This window comes from Aphelocoma coerulescens, chromosome 1A (genome assembly GCF_041296385.1).
Source record: "Aphelocoma coerulescens isolate FSJ_1873_10779 chromosome 1A, UR_Acoe_1.0, whole genome shotgun sequence".
NCBI lineage: Eukaryota > Metazoa > Chordata > Aves > Passeriformes > Corvidae > Aphelocoma > Aphelocoma coerulescens.
The window spans coordinates 36,870,543-36,882,610 of record NC_091014.1 but is presented as its reverse complement, the minus strand read 5'-3'; the positions used below and the strand labels follow the sequence as shown (position 1 = coordinate 36,882,610).

Sequence of the window (12,068 nt, the reverse complement as noted above, 5' to 3'; positions counted from 1 at the left end):
CTTGAGGCTTAATTGAAATGTGTTATAGCCATGAGTTTAATAAAGGTTCAGCTTAGTGCCTAGACTCTGATATTTACTTTTACATTTATCCTTCTTTTCAGTTCCAGCAGCTGTTACAAATCTGAAAGTCACAGAGAACACCACTGACCGTCTGTCCTTCAGCTGGACCACCTCACAAGGGGAGCTTGATTCATATGACATCTTCCTATACAATCCAGACAAGTCCCTTCATGACAGGATCTCAGGAGAGCAGCATCTCCAGCAGTGTTCGTTCCAGAACCTGCGTCAAGGCAGGATGTACCGAATGGTGATTGTTACACACAGTGGAGACCTCACTAACGAGTCATCTGTCTATGGAAGAACAGGCAAGAACATCTAAGAAAACCATCTGTCTCTAGTGTGGTGCTCATGGGGGACACCACAGACCTTGTCTGAGTCTGATGCTCATACTAGATTAGAGCAACTATTAGAAGTATCAAAATTGACTCTAATATGTAAAAAGTATTAAATATATAAAAAGGTAAATTCTGAATTATGTAGTTACAACAGGAAAAATGAAGAACTCTACAACAGTTCCCAGGAGCTCATGTCAGAAGAGAGACATCCCAATGTATGCTCCTTAAGCTGGAAAATGGCTGTCTCCCCTCCTAAAAGCAATATTGGCCTATGCGTGGAAAAGGCAAAAAGGCAAAGCAAGTAGGGTTAATGGGGTAGACAATCTACCAGTAAATAAAACTTGTTTCCCATGGGAAGCTCTCGCTGTATTTGTGTGTGTTGAGCCATATGTGGGAAGCAGAGTTTTTCTAAGCAGCTCTAGCAGCTCTGACATTCTGTGAAACCTTTATTTATTCCCCTGAGGCACCATACAGTAACCTGTCTGTAAGACTACGTCTGCACAGTGGTGCACTTTCTTCAGCTACCTCAGAAATGGGTGTTTCCAAACACTGACTAGGAAAACGCTGCTTAACACTTGCAAAGCTTCCCATTATAAACACTGCAACCTCTTTTGGTAACAGTGGCAGTTCAAAATAAGAAAGGAAGCTACTGAGATGTGCTTCCTGCTTTTTAGCTGTGGTGGCTGTCTAGTTTATAACAGGGCTATCATTACGGGACAAGTGTAAGGTCTGCTTGACCTTTTTACTTCTTCTCACCCAAAGGATGTTCTAGTTAAAGTAATATTCATTCCTCCTTTTTTCAGTACCAGCCCCAGTTGCTGGTCTCAAGGCATCCAACCGAAACATGACCGATAGTCTGTGGTTCACTTGGGGTCCAGCAGCAGGAGATGTTGACTTCTATGAGCTGAATCTTTACAACCCAAATGGGACACAGAAAGAAACCGAGCAAAGGAAAGACCTGGAAGAGTGGCATTTCCAGGGACTCATTCCTGGCAGAAAGTACACTTTGGTTGTGGTGACTCACAGTGGTGACCTGACCAACACAGCAAATGCTGAAGGAAGAACAGGTATGGGAGTTTTTTTTAGTCCCATCTGTTTGAATTCATTAGTTCACAATTATGCAACAGACTTATTTCTGAGGGAGGATGTATTGGAAGAGTCATTGAAGGTATTAAGGTGAAGGATAACCTTAAGTGCATTAAACCAATGGAATGTGAAAGAAACCAGCACTGTTTTCCTTTCAAAGCCTCAGGAATATGTTATGGCTGCGAGAGTCACCATCATCAGCACAGGTGCAGTAACTTGCTGTATATACAAGATAATACAAACTACTTTGTGATGCATGAACAAAATAATGCGTGTTTCATCTTATTTTTCTTGTGTAAAAATTTGTTAAGAATCTCTTTTTCTTCTCTCATTTTTCCCCCCTTTCTGCATAGCACCCAGCCCTCCTAACACTGTGTCGTTTACTGATGTTGCAAACACTTCTTTATCAATCACTTGGCTGGGTCCTCCAGACTGGACAGACTATGATGATTTTGAGTTGCAGTGGCTTCCAAAGGATCCCCTCACAGTATTCAACCCCTACAGCAGCAGCAAATCTAAAGTACGCATCATCTATGGCCTGCGACCTGGAAGACTCTATGAGTTCAGTGTCAGAACCGTCAGTGGCGACAGCTGGAAGACATACAGTCGGTCACAGTCTGCAAGTGTGAGAACAAGTAAGTAAAAGTTTCCATTGCACCCTAACACTCAACTGAAGAAGATGCAAAACTGTAAAATATTACCAGTTCTTTATGCAATCGCTAATTTTCATTAATAAATTCATGAGTGACAGTGATTGAATTCAGCCCGATTCTAAACCCTTGCTGTGTGCAAGGTCAGCTGTTTAAAGACTGAAAATGGACATTTACAACCTTCACATCCAGGGTCAAGCTGTTTGGTTGCAGAGCCTAAATCAATCCATTTCAGAGGTAAAATAAAGCTGAATATCCAAACTTCTCTGATGGTAATATATTGAAATACTCGTAATGTTTCTGGATGATAACACAGGAAGGATGAAAGAAAACGTGCTTTACTAGATTTGAAACTGGAATCAGTGTTTCACTGCTCTGTGTTTTTGCCCATGTCTGTGAATCTGTTTCATCTCTAGCTGTCTCTAGCAACATCAGTAAGAGGCTGATTTGAAAAAGTAACATGAAATAGTAAAAATAACTTAGTTGTGGCAAATCCTCATGTAATTTGGGGTTGGGATTCAGCTCTAAATTGACATCTATTTTAGTAAGCTATATAGCTCTTTAATTTGGCATAATAATTAAAATTTCACCTGTATTCAATCACTTAAATGTAGATGCTTGCCATCTGAAAGTCTTTGTTACATGTCATATGATACAAATGGTGCTTCCATATTACATGGATGAAGCATATTTCTGTGGTATGTTTTAGTTACATGGACACATCACATGCTGCCCAGGAAACAAGATCAGTCATGAGATGACAGTATCAGTATTGACTGATACTGGTGACCATGTGGAGCCTCCAAATAAGTTGTAACAGTTTTCTAGAAATCCGTTGCTTTGTGGTGTTGCTGTTCATGTTAAGACTTCAACAAGTAGGAGTTTTTTCCTTGTTTTCACAATTAACTACTGGAGTTTCACAAGGCTGATGGGATAGATGTCACTAGATGGTTTCAGATGGCTAAAATGAGTTAGCCTTGCATAATAATCAGGCAGCAAACATTTGCTGGGAATTCTGACTCCCAGCTTCCTGCTCTGATCTGATGGTTGATGCAGAATCTAGGAGCTGTAGTGTGAGCAGAGAGTGTATGACACCTGTCCCTTTTCCTACCGAGCTTCAACTTCCCAACATTTCTCTAGAACCAGACAAGATCCAAAGCCTTCACTGTCGGCCCCAAACCTCTACTGCCATCGCGTGCTCCTGGACTCCTCCCGATTCTGACTTTGATGGGTATAGCGTCGAGTGCAAGAAAATGGACACTCGTGAAGTGGAATTTTCTAAAAGGATAGAAAAAGACAAATCTCTACTTAATATCATGACCCTTGTTCCCCACAAGCGATACCTGGTGTCCATCAAGGTGCATTCTGCAGACATGACGAGTGAAGTGGTTGAAGACAGCACCATCACAATGATCGATCGTAAGTAGAATTTGGAGTTGCCCTGAAGAGAGGCCTCGAGCAGCAATAAGCAATTGCTTCTGTTGGTTAGACAGTAAAAGGAGTTCTGAACTCCACAATTGCCAATGTATAGAGTGGTGGCCAAAGTCGATTGAACCCATCCTTGGTCCCTGTTGTGACAGACAATGCAGGATTTTGACTATATTGCCTCTCATTACATTGCCAGACCCAACTATTTGGCTCATTCATGAAATATAGCCTGAGAAACATAAACAAGTATCCTGTCCTCATCATCACATGCCTTCAGTTGTCTTCATGGTTGCTGCTTGACTTTCTGTGTCTGGCTGTTTCCCCACATAGATGATAGCCATCTTCAGCACAAATATTCTTCAGTAAGGACATTAGATTGTAGTACTACATTCTCTTTGGGCTTCTGTAGACTCTTCTAGGTGCTACCTGACCAAATCACCTGTAGGACTTCTACTTGAGGGAGGATCCAGATTTCCATAGCATGTGCTTTGAAACAGCTTCTTCAGTTTCTCTACCTGTAGGCTGCTGAGTGGAGAATAGCAGTAGCATCTGCCTCTGCACTGCCAGGCATCGCTGCAGTCAGCAGCCTACCATCACTGACCCTAGAGCTCCCCCAGGTTTGGCACTACCTCAGCATGCAGTGGCACAGCACAATGCAGAGGCCTGAACTGCTCTAAACTTCTCAAAAATGAGAGGATGGCCAAGAGGCTTATATTCAGGGATGCCTCTGTAGCTTCTTATTAAAAGCCATGTTTGTGTGAAATGCTAGATCATAAACATTATGTTTGCTTTGGGAGCTATTGAGCTAAGCTAGAGTTCAGTTGCCAACCCACCTTGTCCTTTGCCCCTCAATTGCCTTTTAATCTTCTTCCTCTATCACAAAGGATACTACGAAGCCAGATGTAAGACCTAGTAATTCATGTCACAAGAAGTGAGAGTGGGTCCTATTTGAAGGTTTGCTGATTCATGTTTATTCTTACTTAGTTTATGGTAATGTTTGTTCGTTGTCATTTATTTGTTCTGAACACTGCTGCTCTCCCAGACCCTGTAAAGACTGGAGACCCTACCTCAGAGGAACACAAAAAATTGCAGCTGGTCTTTGTAGATGTAAGAGGTTTAGTTAAACAGCATATATATGTGTGAATTTTGGTTCTTTTGGCATTCTAAAAGCTTTTGAAATTTAGTCACCTGCTTACATTTTTTGTGTGTTTCCCATATGTGTAATATAGTTTCAGTACTACAGATTTTTAAAAGATTCAGGAATGTAGATCCTTAAAATCCCCACTTTCGCTGCACTTTCTTCTTTGTGTACTTCCCTTTCCAGTTAACTTCTGCTGTGTCACTGTTCAAGGTATAGTTTTGTATCATATAAAGAACACTTCCTATAGAAATTCTGCAGTCAGTCCAGAAAATGGTAGTCTGTAGTTGAATACTGTGTCTGGCTAACCCTGGCTTCCTCTGGAAAATAAAGCAGAAATACAGATGCTTAGAATAGGTAACTTCTGTAGTGTGTTATGTGTCCTCCAAATTCTTGGCTTAAACCTGTGTCATTTTTAGCAGCTACAATTCCTGTTTTCATAGACTTAACATGACTTTAATGCATTTCCATGTGGGCTTCTGCAGGAATTCCTTCTGAGGAGGTGTCACTCTTATTATGGTGAATTCACTGCTGGCTTGTTTCATTTTTTTGGCAGTTTTGCTGTAGGAGGTGAAGACACTTTCTTGATTGCAAAGAGAATAGAATCAGAGACTTGGGTCCAGGCAACCAAGATTTATTACAAATTGCATTTTCCTTACTAGATCTAGCCCACAGCAAGTACATAAGTAATGCTTTCTCTCTATTTTGTATTTATTTTCTATGTATTTAATCACTCAGGTCCTCCTCAGCCACCTCCAGACATACGAGTGAACAAAAAAGACGTGCTGATTACCAAATCCTCCATCAACTTTACTTTTAACTGCAGCTGGTTTAGTGATACTAATGGAGCTGTGAAGTACTTTACTGTGGTTGTGAGGGAGGCTGATGGTAAGTGTTATGATTTAATGCTATTCTCTCTATAACCTATAAAATTTACATGAGGAAGTACATCCCTAGCACTGCACAGCAAAGGGGTTTCTCCTCATCTAGTGGCTGAGTGTCATACAGGTTTGGGATCCATACTTCCTCTCTAGCCTGAGGATCTAGGAACTCCATCCTATTCTCAGAGAGTCTGTAGCAACTACAGTGCTCAGACAGAGGCAGTAGTTAGCTTCTGTACTCTAGGTTACACTTCTGTACTCTAGGTTATGTTCAGACAATTTCCAGAGTTATGTTGGTTGCCATTGGCGATGAACACAGGAAAAAACTGCCTTGCTGTACACAGATCTCAAAAGGTAGTTTAAATGTAAGGTGGGACCACTAAAAGGCAGCTCTTGGAGAGTTTCACTAAGCCATGCTGAGAAGCCTAAGGTTTGCCAGGTGATGTTTGCTGACTGAAGAAAATGGAAGCATGTGGCACTGTAAAACAGAACAGAAATTGTTCTTGTGGCATGCATGTAAACCTCCCTTTCTACAGTTGACCTATTGTTGAGACGTGTGTCTGACAAATCAGATACATGTCTCAACAATTAGTACCTCATTTTTAGAAGTGGCTTCATTTACTGGCATGCCAGGACATATTTTGTGGCCCTTATGGAAGTTTCTTAATCTCTCTGTTCATGAGCTCTTAGGAAAAAAAACCAGATAGTATTTCTACTGTTGGCTTTGTCATGTTTGGGCAGACTGTAAAGCTCTTTGAGAAAGGGACTGCTCATTGCCATGGCTTTGCCTATCTGAGTCTTTTTTCTAGTATTGTGAATTTACATTCAGGGGATCCCTGTAATTTCCTACTGTAGTTTTTCTCTATATACAGTAGAGTGGTCAGTGTGTGGGTTTTTTACTTGTTTTTTGAAATAACTGGTAGTAGGATCCAGGAATCTGGACCACAAAAACTCACACCAACAGCACAGGAAAAAATGTCATAACATAGAATACGACCTGTGCATGCCTATTGCAGCAAAAGTTGCACTGAGGACTTGTGAGGAGATCTACCTAAAAAATAATAGAAAAGTTGGTACTAGAAACAAGGTACCCTAACCACTGTAGCTTTGTATTCATGAGGTAGCTTCCAAGAAATAGAAAATTGGATAAGAATATGTCTGTCAAGAGCTTGAGCCTATAGACCTCATCTCATTAATGGCTGTGGCATCTAAACCTTCTGACTTTCTCTGCCCGTGATGTAGGTAGTGAAGGACCAAAGCCCGATGAGCAGCACCCATTACCTTCCTACCTGGAGTACAAACACAACAACTCTATACGCATCTACCAGACAAATTATTTTGCCAGTAGCTGTGCTGAAAACCCTGACAGTGACTATAAAAGCTTTGACATTAAGCTTGGAGGAGAAATGGAAAATCTGGGAGGAAAGTGTGATCCAGATCACCAGAAATTCTGCGATGGACCTCTAAAGCCTCGAACTGCTTATAGGTTAGACTTATATTGGTAGTTGTGCTCTGTCACATTATTAGGCTTGGTGTCATCTGGGTGCCTGATCCACTTGAGCTTCTGTAGATTAGTAAGTGGGTTGTACAATGTTCTTTGTGTTTCACTGTAAATTTATGAAAGCTTTATCCACGACCCTGTTCCGTAGGTAAGAACCAGTCATTCACTAGCATGGGAAAGATATGATTAATTATGTACAAAACTTCGTGCAGTGAATAGGTTTATTTATTTACCTCAACTTGATGTGAAGCTCTGCTATTGCTGCTAAACATTTCTTTGGAAAGACTGAAGACCACTGGCTAAGTCAGAAGAGTACTTAACAGCAGAAGGCAAGCATGCTTCACTCAGTCTGGTAGAACTACCCCACTTGTTCCTTTGGAACAAGCTAGAAAAACCTCAAGGTTATTCTATCCTGTGGCACCATCCTCAGGCTCCAGATCTAGGTCCAGGTTAGCTGTAGGGTGTAGAAGGGGGTGGCTGCCAAGACCAGGCTCAGGAGTTATGCTGGCTGTGAGACCAAACATGAGCTTCAGTGTGTCTGTCACACTCCTCCCACAGGCGAATACTGTCCCGAGAGATCTGCAAGCTGCTCACTGAAAAGGCACATGGACAGAAGGCACATGCCAAGGAGTGCCCATTGTGCGTCTCAGCTTCCTCATCATCATCAAAACAGTGCTACCCTATTATAGTCTGCTCTCATTGGGGCACACTTCCCAAAATTTCAGTCTGGGAAATACTCACATTACCAGAAGAACAAAGAGGCTGATAGCATTTATCCATTAGCACAGTTGTGCCCAGCCAAACAAAGGGAAAACGTGTCCCCACTGAGAAATATTTCTGAGTCCTCTCTCCTCTGCAGCTTCTGCTAGTCCTGCCTTCAGACATGGTCAGGCTGTGTGTGCCAGCAGCCAGAGCCCCATCTGTTACCTCTGCCAGGATGCCTCAGAGCCCTTCACCTGTACAAGCTGGGCTCAGGGATCAGTATTATTAATTAAGTAGAATACTGATTAACTCTGGTAATTAAGAATTAATTGGTGGTCAGTGGAAAGGTTTTAGTTGTCTCATAGGGGGCAAATGAGTTTTTACTTTTCTACTGTTGGTTCTGAACATCTGATGAGCTGTTTTTTTACTTTTTTTTTTAGGATCAGCATACGAGCTTTTACCCAGCTTTTCAGCGAAGACCCAAAGGAACTTCCTAAACCGCTCTTTGCAGACACCTTCTTCTCTTTACCGATCACTACAGAGGCAGGTTAGTTTCAGGCTTTTATCAGTGTCTGTGCCATGTGATTAGATATTGTGCCTAAGAATACTCTGGCATCTAGAACTATTTGTAAGGAGTGGAACAAATCTTGCTGTGCCTGTCCTGAGGGCTGCTCTGAGATGAAGCTGGAGCCATGGCTTATCTACCCTTACTAGAAAATTCAGATGACTGCTTGACAGAGCTGCTGAAAGTAGAGGAAAGGAAAAATGTTCAGTGGGGCTATCACCAAGAAAGCTTCTAACTGCAGGAGAACCACTTCAATGTAATGGAGTTGTGCTTTCTTTTACTGTGGCTGGGAGTGAATAAATTTGTTCAATGTTTTGGAAAAATGAGGACAGAAAATCAAGTCCAGGTTTTAGCTAAGTGTTTTAATGCCTTACACTTCCTTTTGTTTAGCCTTTTTCTTCAGCTGATAATAACAGATCCCCTGAAGGTTATTGATTCTCTGATTCTTCTGATCCTTTCCACAAGATATATAAATACACTGTCTTGTTTCTAGAGCCTCTGTTTGGAGTTATTGAAGGTGTGAGTGCTGGCTTGTTTCTGATTGTGATGTTGGTGGCTGTTACTGCTTTATTTGTCTGCAGACAAAAAGTTGGGTAAGCTGACTTCCTTTATCACTCTGTTATTGAAGTAATGTCAAATTATATTCATTTAAGTAATACAATTGATTAGGCATAACTAAAAATTGGATGGATGCACTGAACAATTCCACAGATAAATCTATGTCCCTCAATATCTGCACACACTAAGTGTACAATTAATGACTTATGGATTAGGAAATCTATATATCCTTAATTCAAATGGTGTCAGAGTTATGTCATAGAGGATCCTTGTAACTTTTTGTTTGCAATAGGAGTCTGAATAGTTCTGAAAAAATGGTTTACCTTTCAAACTTTTGTCCTTTGGGGAAAAATGTCTTTTGTCAAAAAATGAAGTGTTTCAGATTAATTGCATGTGCATTGTAGATGGGAATCTTTTGAAACTGTTCATTTAGAATTTATCATTTCAATTCAAAAATACTGAAATGTGGCATTACCTCAGTGTCCAAAAGATTACTTCAAACTTAGCTTCTCATTTTTTTGTCAATTATAGTTGTATATTTCACATTACAGATGAATCTTAATTAGTGAACTTATATGTTTTTAAAAAGTTAAATACTGTATCTCAACTGAAAAGATCTTTATCCATTTAAACCATTTTGCATGACTGAGAGATGTGAAATTCTTTGTAATGTCTGAAATTAGAAAAAAACCTCAACATTTCTATTACATGGGAAACACTGCAAGTCTGAAATTCAGTTCTTTTACTTATACAAAATTAAGTTGATATTTTTTTGAATTGTCTTTTCTTATGCCAGAATTTCAGATTGAAAAAAACCTGTTTTCTGACTAGTCATAGCTTTTAGCCAGAATGGATAAACTTCATTATAGAATGTGGCTTCTTGTTGCAAATTATATACTCAGCAGGATGGCAGTAATACTGGTATGGTTTTCCCATATCAGACGTAAAGTGTTCTCTAAGGGAGGTGTCTTGAAGGAGGAGGGGGCAGCAAAAAGATGAAAGGCAACACTAGCTGTATGGAGTGAGTACCACTTCTATGGCTTTCCCAAAGCCTGCTGTGGTTCTGCCTCTTACTCCTGCCATGAGCCTGGGCATCTGCTACAGGCCTGGTCTGGAGAGTGGATGTGCTGGAAGCTGTAGACCTTTTACAGCTCTGAAAATCTCCCTGCATGTTCCTCTCTACACATAGAGAATCAACCGATTTAGGCCCCATCTTAGCATAGGACACCCTCCTTAATGATGGACTGGGCTGTGAGTGTTTCAGAGCAAGAAAAAAGACTTAGTACCTGAGCCGTGCTTACCCCTCCACACCACTATTGCCAAGCTAAAATACAAGAAAGCTCTGTGCTCCAGCTAAGAGCAGTGTCACAGGATCAGAGCCAAAAATCGAAACATACTTTCTTAAATTCATTTTTTCCCAATTTACCATTCTCCAGTTTAGGTTATGTCATTGCCACCTCTTACCAGTTTCAGAACTTAATGATGTAACAGAATACCTTCCTTTTTGTTCCGGCAGTGGCCATGAGAGACCTACAGCAAGGCTGAGCATTCGCAGAGACAGGCCACTGTCAGTCCATCTGAACTTGGGGCAAAAAGGGTAATGTCAAAAGTCTGGATTTTTAACATGGCATTATGGTTGAACAGACCCACCCTATCACTTATTGATTAAGTGTTTCTTTCTCTTTTAAAATAATTCCAGGTACCGGAAAACTTCCAGGTAAAAAGAAAAAATTAATACCTAAAAAACTTCTCGGTAACCAACTAGATAAATTATGACTGTGATTCATCCTGTGATTTTCTTCCTCCTGTTGAATATTTTAGTCCGATCAAAGTCAGTCACTTTGAAGCACACTTCACCAAACTTCAAGCAGACTCCAACTACCTTCTGTCCAAGGAGTATGAGGTGGGATCCTAACCTAGGCAAAAAACTTGCTTTATGAAGGGGCGGGCTGACTGAATCAACAGGTTAATGTATTAGAAAGGCCTGCATTTGTTTGTCTTATTCACATAAATCCAAATAAGGTGGAGCATTTCATTTGAACTCCACTTGACCATGTGCAGAAACCAGCTCTTCATTTGGCATCCTGTGGTTGGCAGCCTCTGCCTGATACCTCTCTGGCTGAGATCAGCAGCATTTATTTGTATGGCATATCTGTGGGATAAAGTGTGGAAGGTACCTATGAGCCATGTGCTTGCTTTAAAACAGTATCATTAGCTATGTAATTTCAGTTATAAAAAAAACCAACCCTGTTCTCTGTCCATGGCCTTTGAGAGCTGATGAGCAGTATTTCCATTTGTGTTGTCTTGTCCTTTAATTATTTTCACCTCACTTTTTATTCCTATTACTTTTTTGCAGGACTTGAAAGATGTGGGTCGAAACCAGACATGTGACATAGCACTTCTGCCAGAGAACAGAGGGAAAAATCGATACAATAATATATTGCCCTGTGAGTTTTAGCTTTGGTTGTGTAATATTGCATCACACCAGCTATTTTTCACTTTTTTTCAGCAAGCCTAGTGGAAAAGAGAGTGTAGCCAATCCCTTCCCTTCTTTCTGTCTGAGATGAAATATCTCTGCCAGCTCAGGTTCTTGTGCTTGGAGGCAGATGATGCATGGCCCTGAGTGGCTTCACACAGACCAGTAATTTAATTTCACACTAGAGGTGTAATGACTAGCATTCAGTCCAAGGAGAAAAAGCTCCAGCTATTAGGGGCATTCAGTCACTGTTGATAACAAGGAGAGTAGAAATAACAGTAGGGTTGTTTACATGCAGGGGATCATCCATTCAGTGCTCTGTGACAGCCTTGCCAAATCTTTGTTCTTCAGAGTACACAGCAAAGCTACTATACAATGTAGAGCCAGTGTGATTCTGCATGGGAAGATACGTGTGTGAAGTTAACCCTGCTCTTCTCAGACAAGACCTGTCTGTCATTGAGAGGTTCCCCCTTTAATCTCCTACCTGTCATTTTGGAGGTAGGACATTGAGGAGGAACACCACATAACTCACTGCTCCACATCCCCACTAATGGATGTGGCATGTGCTTGAAGTGCAGCCTCTCCTATGTCCAGCCTGCCCATGCCAGCAGTGACACCTGAGTGAGATCCAACACAGCGTTTTCTCACAAATCAGTGTCCTGGCAGCTCAGGCACTCTCTATCTCTGT

General features: G+C 41.1%; 1 protein-coding gene across 4 annotated transcripts in view; it reads left to right on the top strand.

Moving 5' to 3' along the window:
• The window catches only part of PTPRB (protein tyrosine phosphatase receptor type B), a 63,502-nt gene that overhangs the window by 38,917 nt on the left and 12,517 nt on the right, over positions 1-12,068 (top strand). For all 4 annotated transcript variants that reach the window (XM_068999020.1, XM_068999012.1, XM_068999027.1 and 1 more), the window contains 12 exons: positions 102-365; positions 1,199-1,462; positions 1,835-2,116; positions 3,272-3,550; positions 5,436-5,585; positions 6,821-7,064; positions 8,222-8,328; positions 8,840-8,939; positions 10,421-10,501; positions 10,604-10,621; positions 10,726-10,807; positions 11,261-11,351. In XM_068999020.1, the coding sequence (XP_068855121.1) occupies positions 102-365; positions 1,199-1,462; positions 1,835-2,116; positions 3,272-3,550; positions 5,436-5,585; positions 6,821-7,064; positions 8,222-8,328; positions 8,840-8,939; positions 10,421-10,501; positions 10,604-10,621; positions 10,726-10,807; positions 11,261-11,351 (1,962 nt within the window). The remainder of the gene's footprint in view (positions 1-101; positions 366-1,198; positions 1,463-1,834; positions 2,117-3,271; positions 3,551-5,435; positions 5,586-6,820; positions 7,065-8,221; positions 8,329-8,839; positions 8,940-10,420; positions 10,502-10,603; positions 10,622-10,725; positions 10,808-11,260; positions 11,352-12,068) is intronic.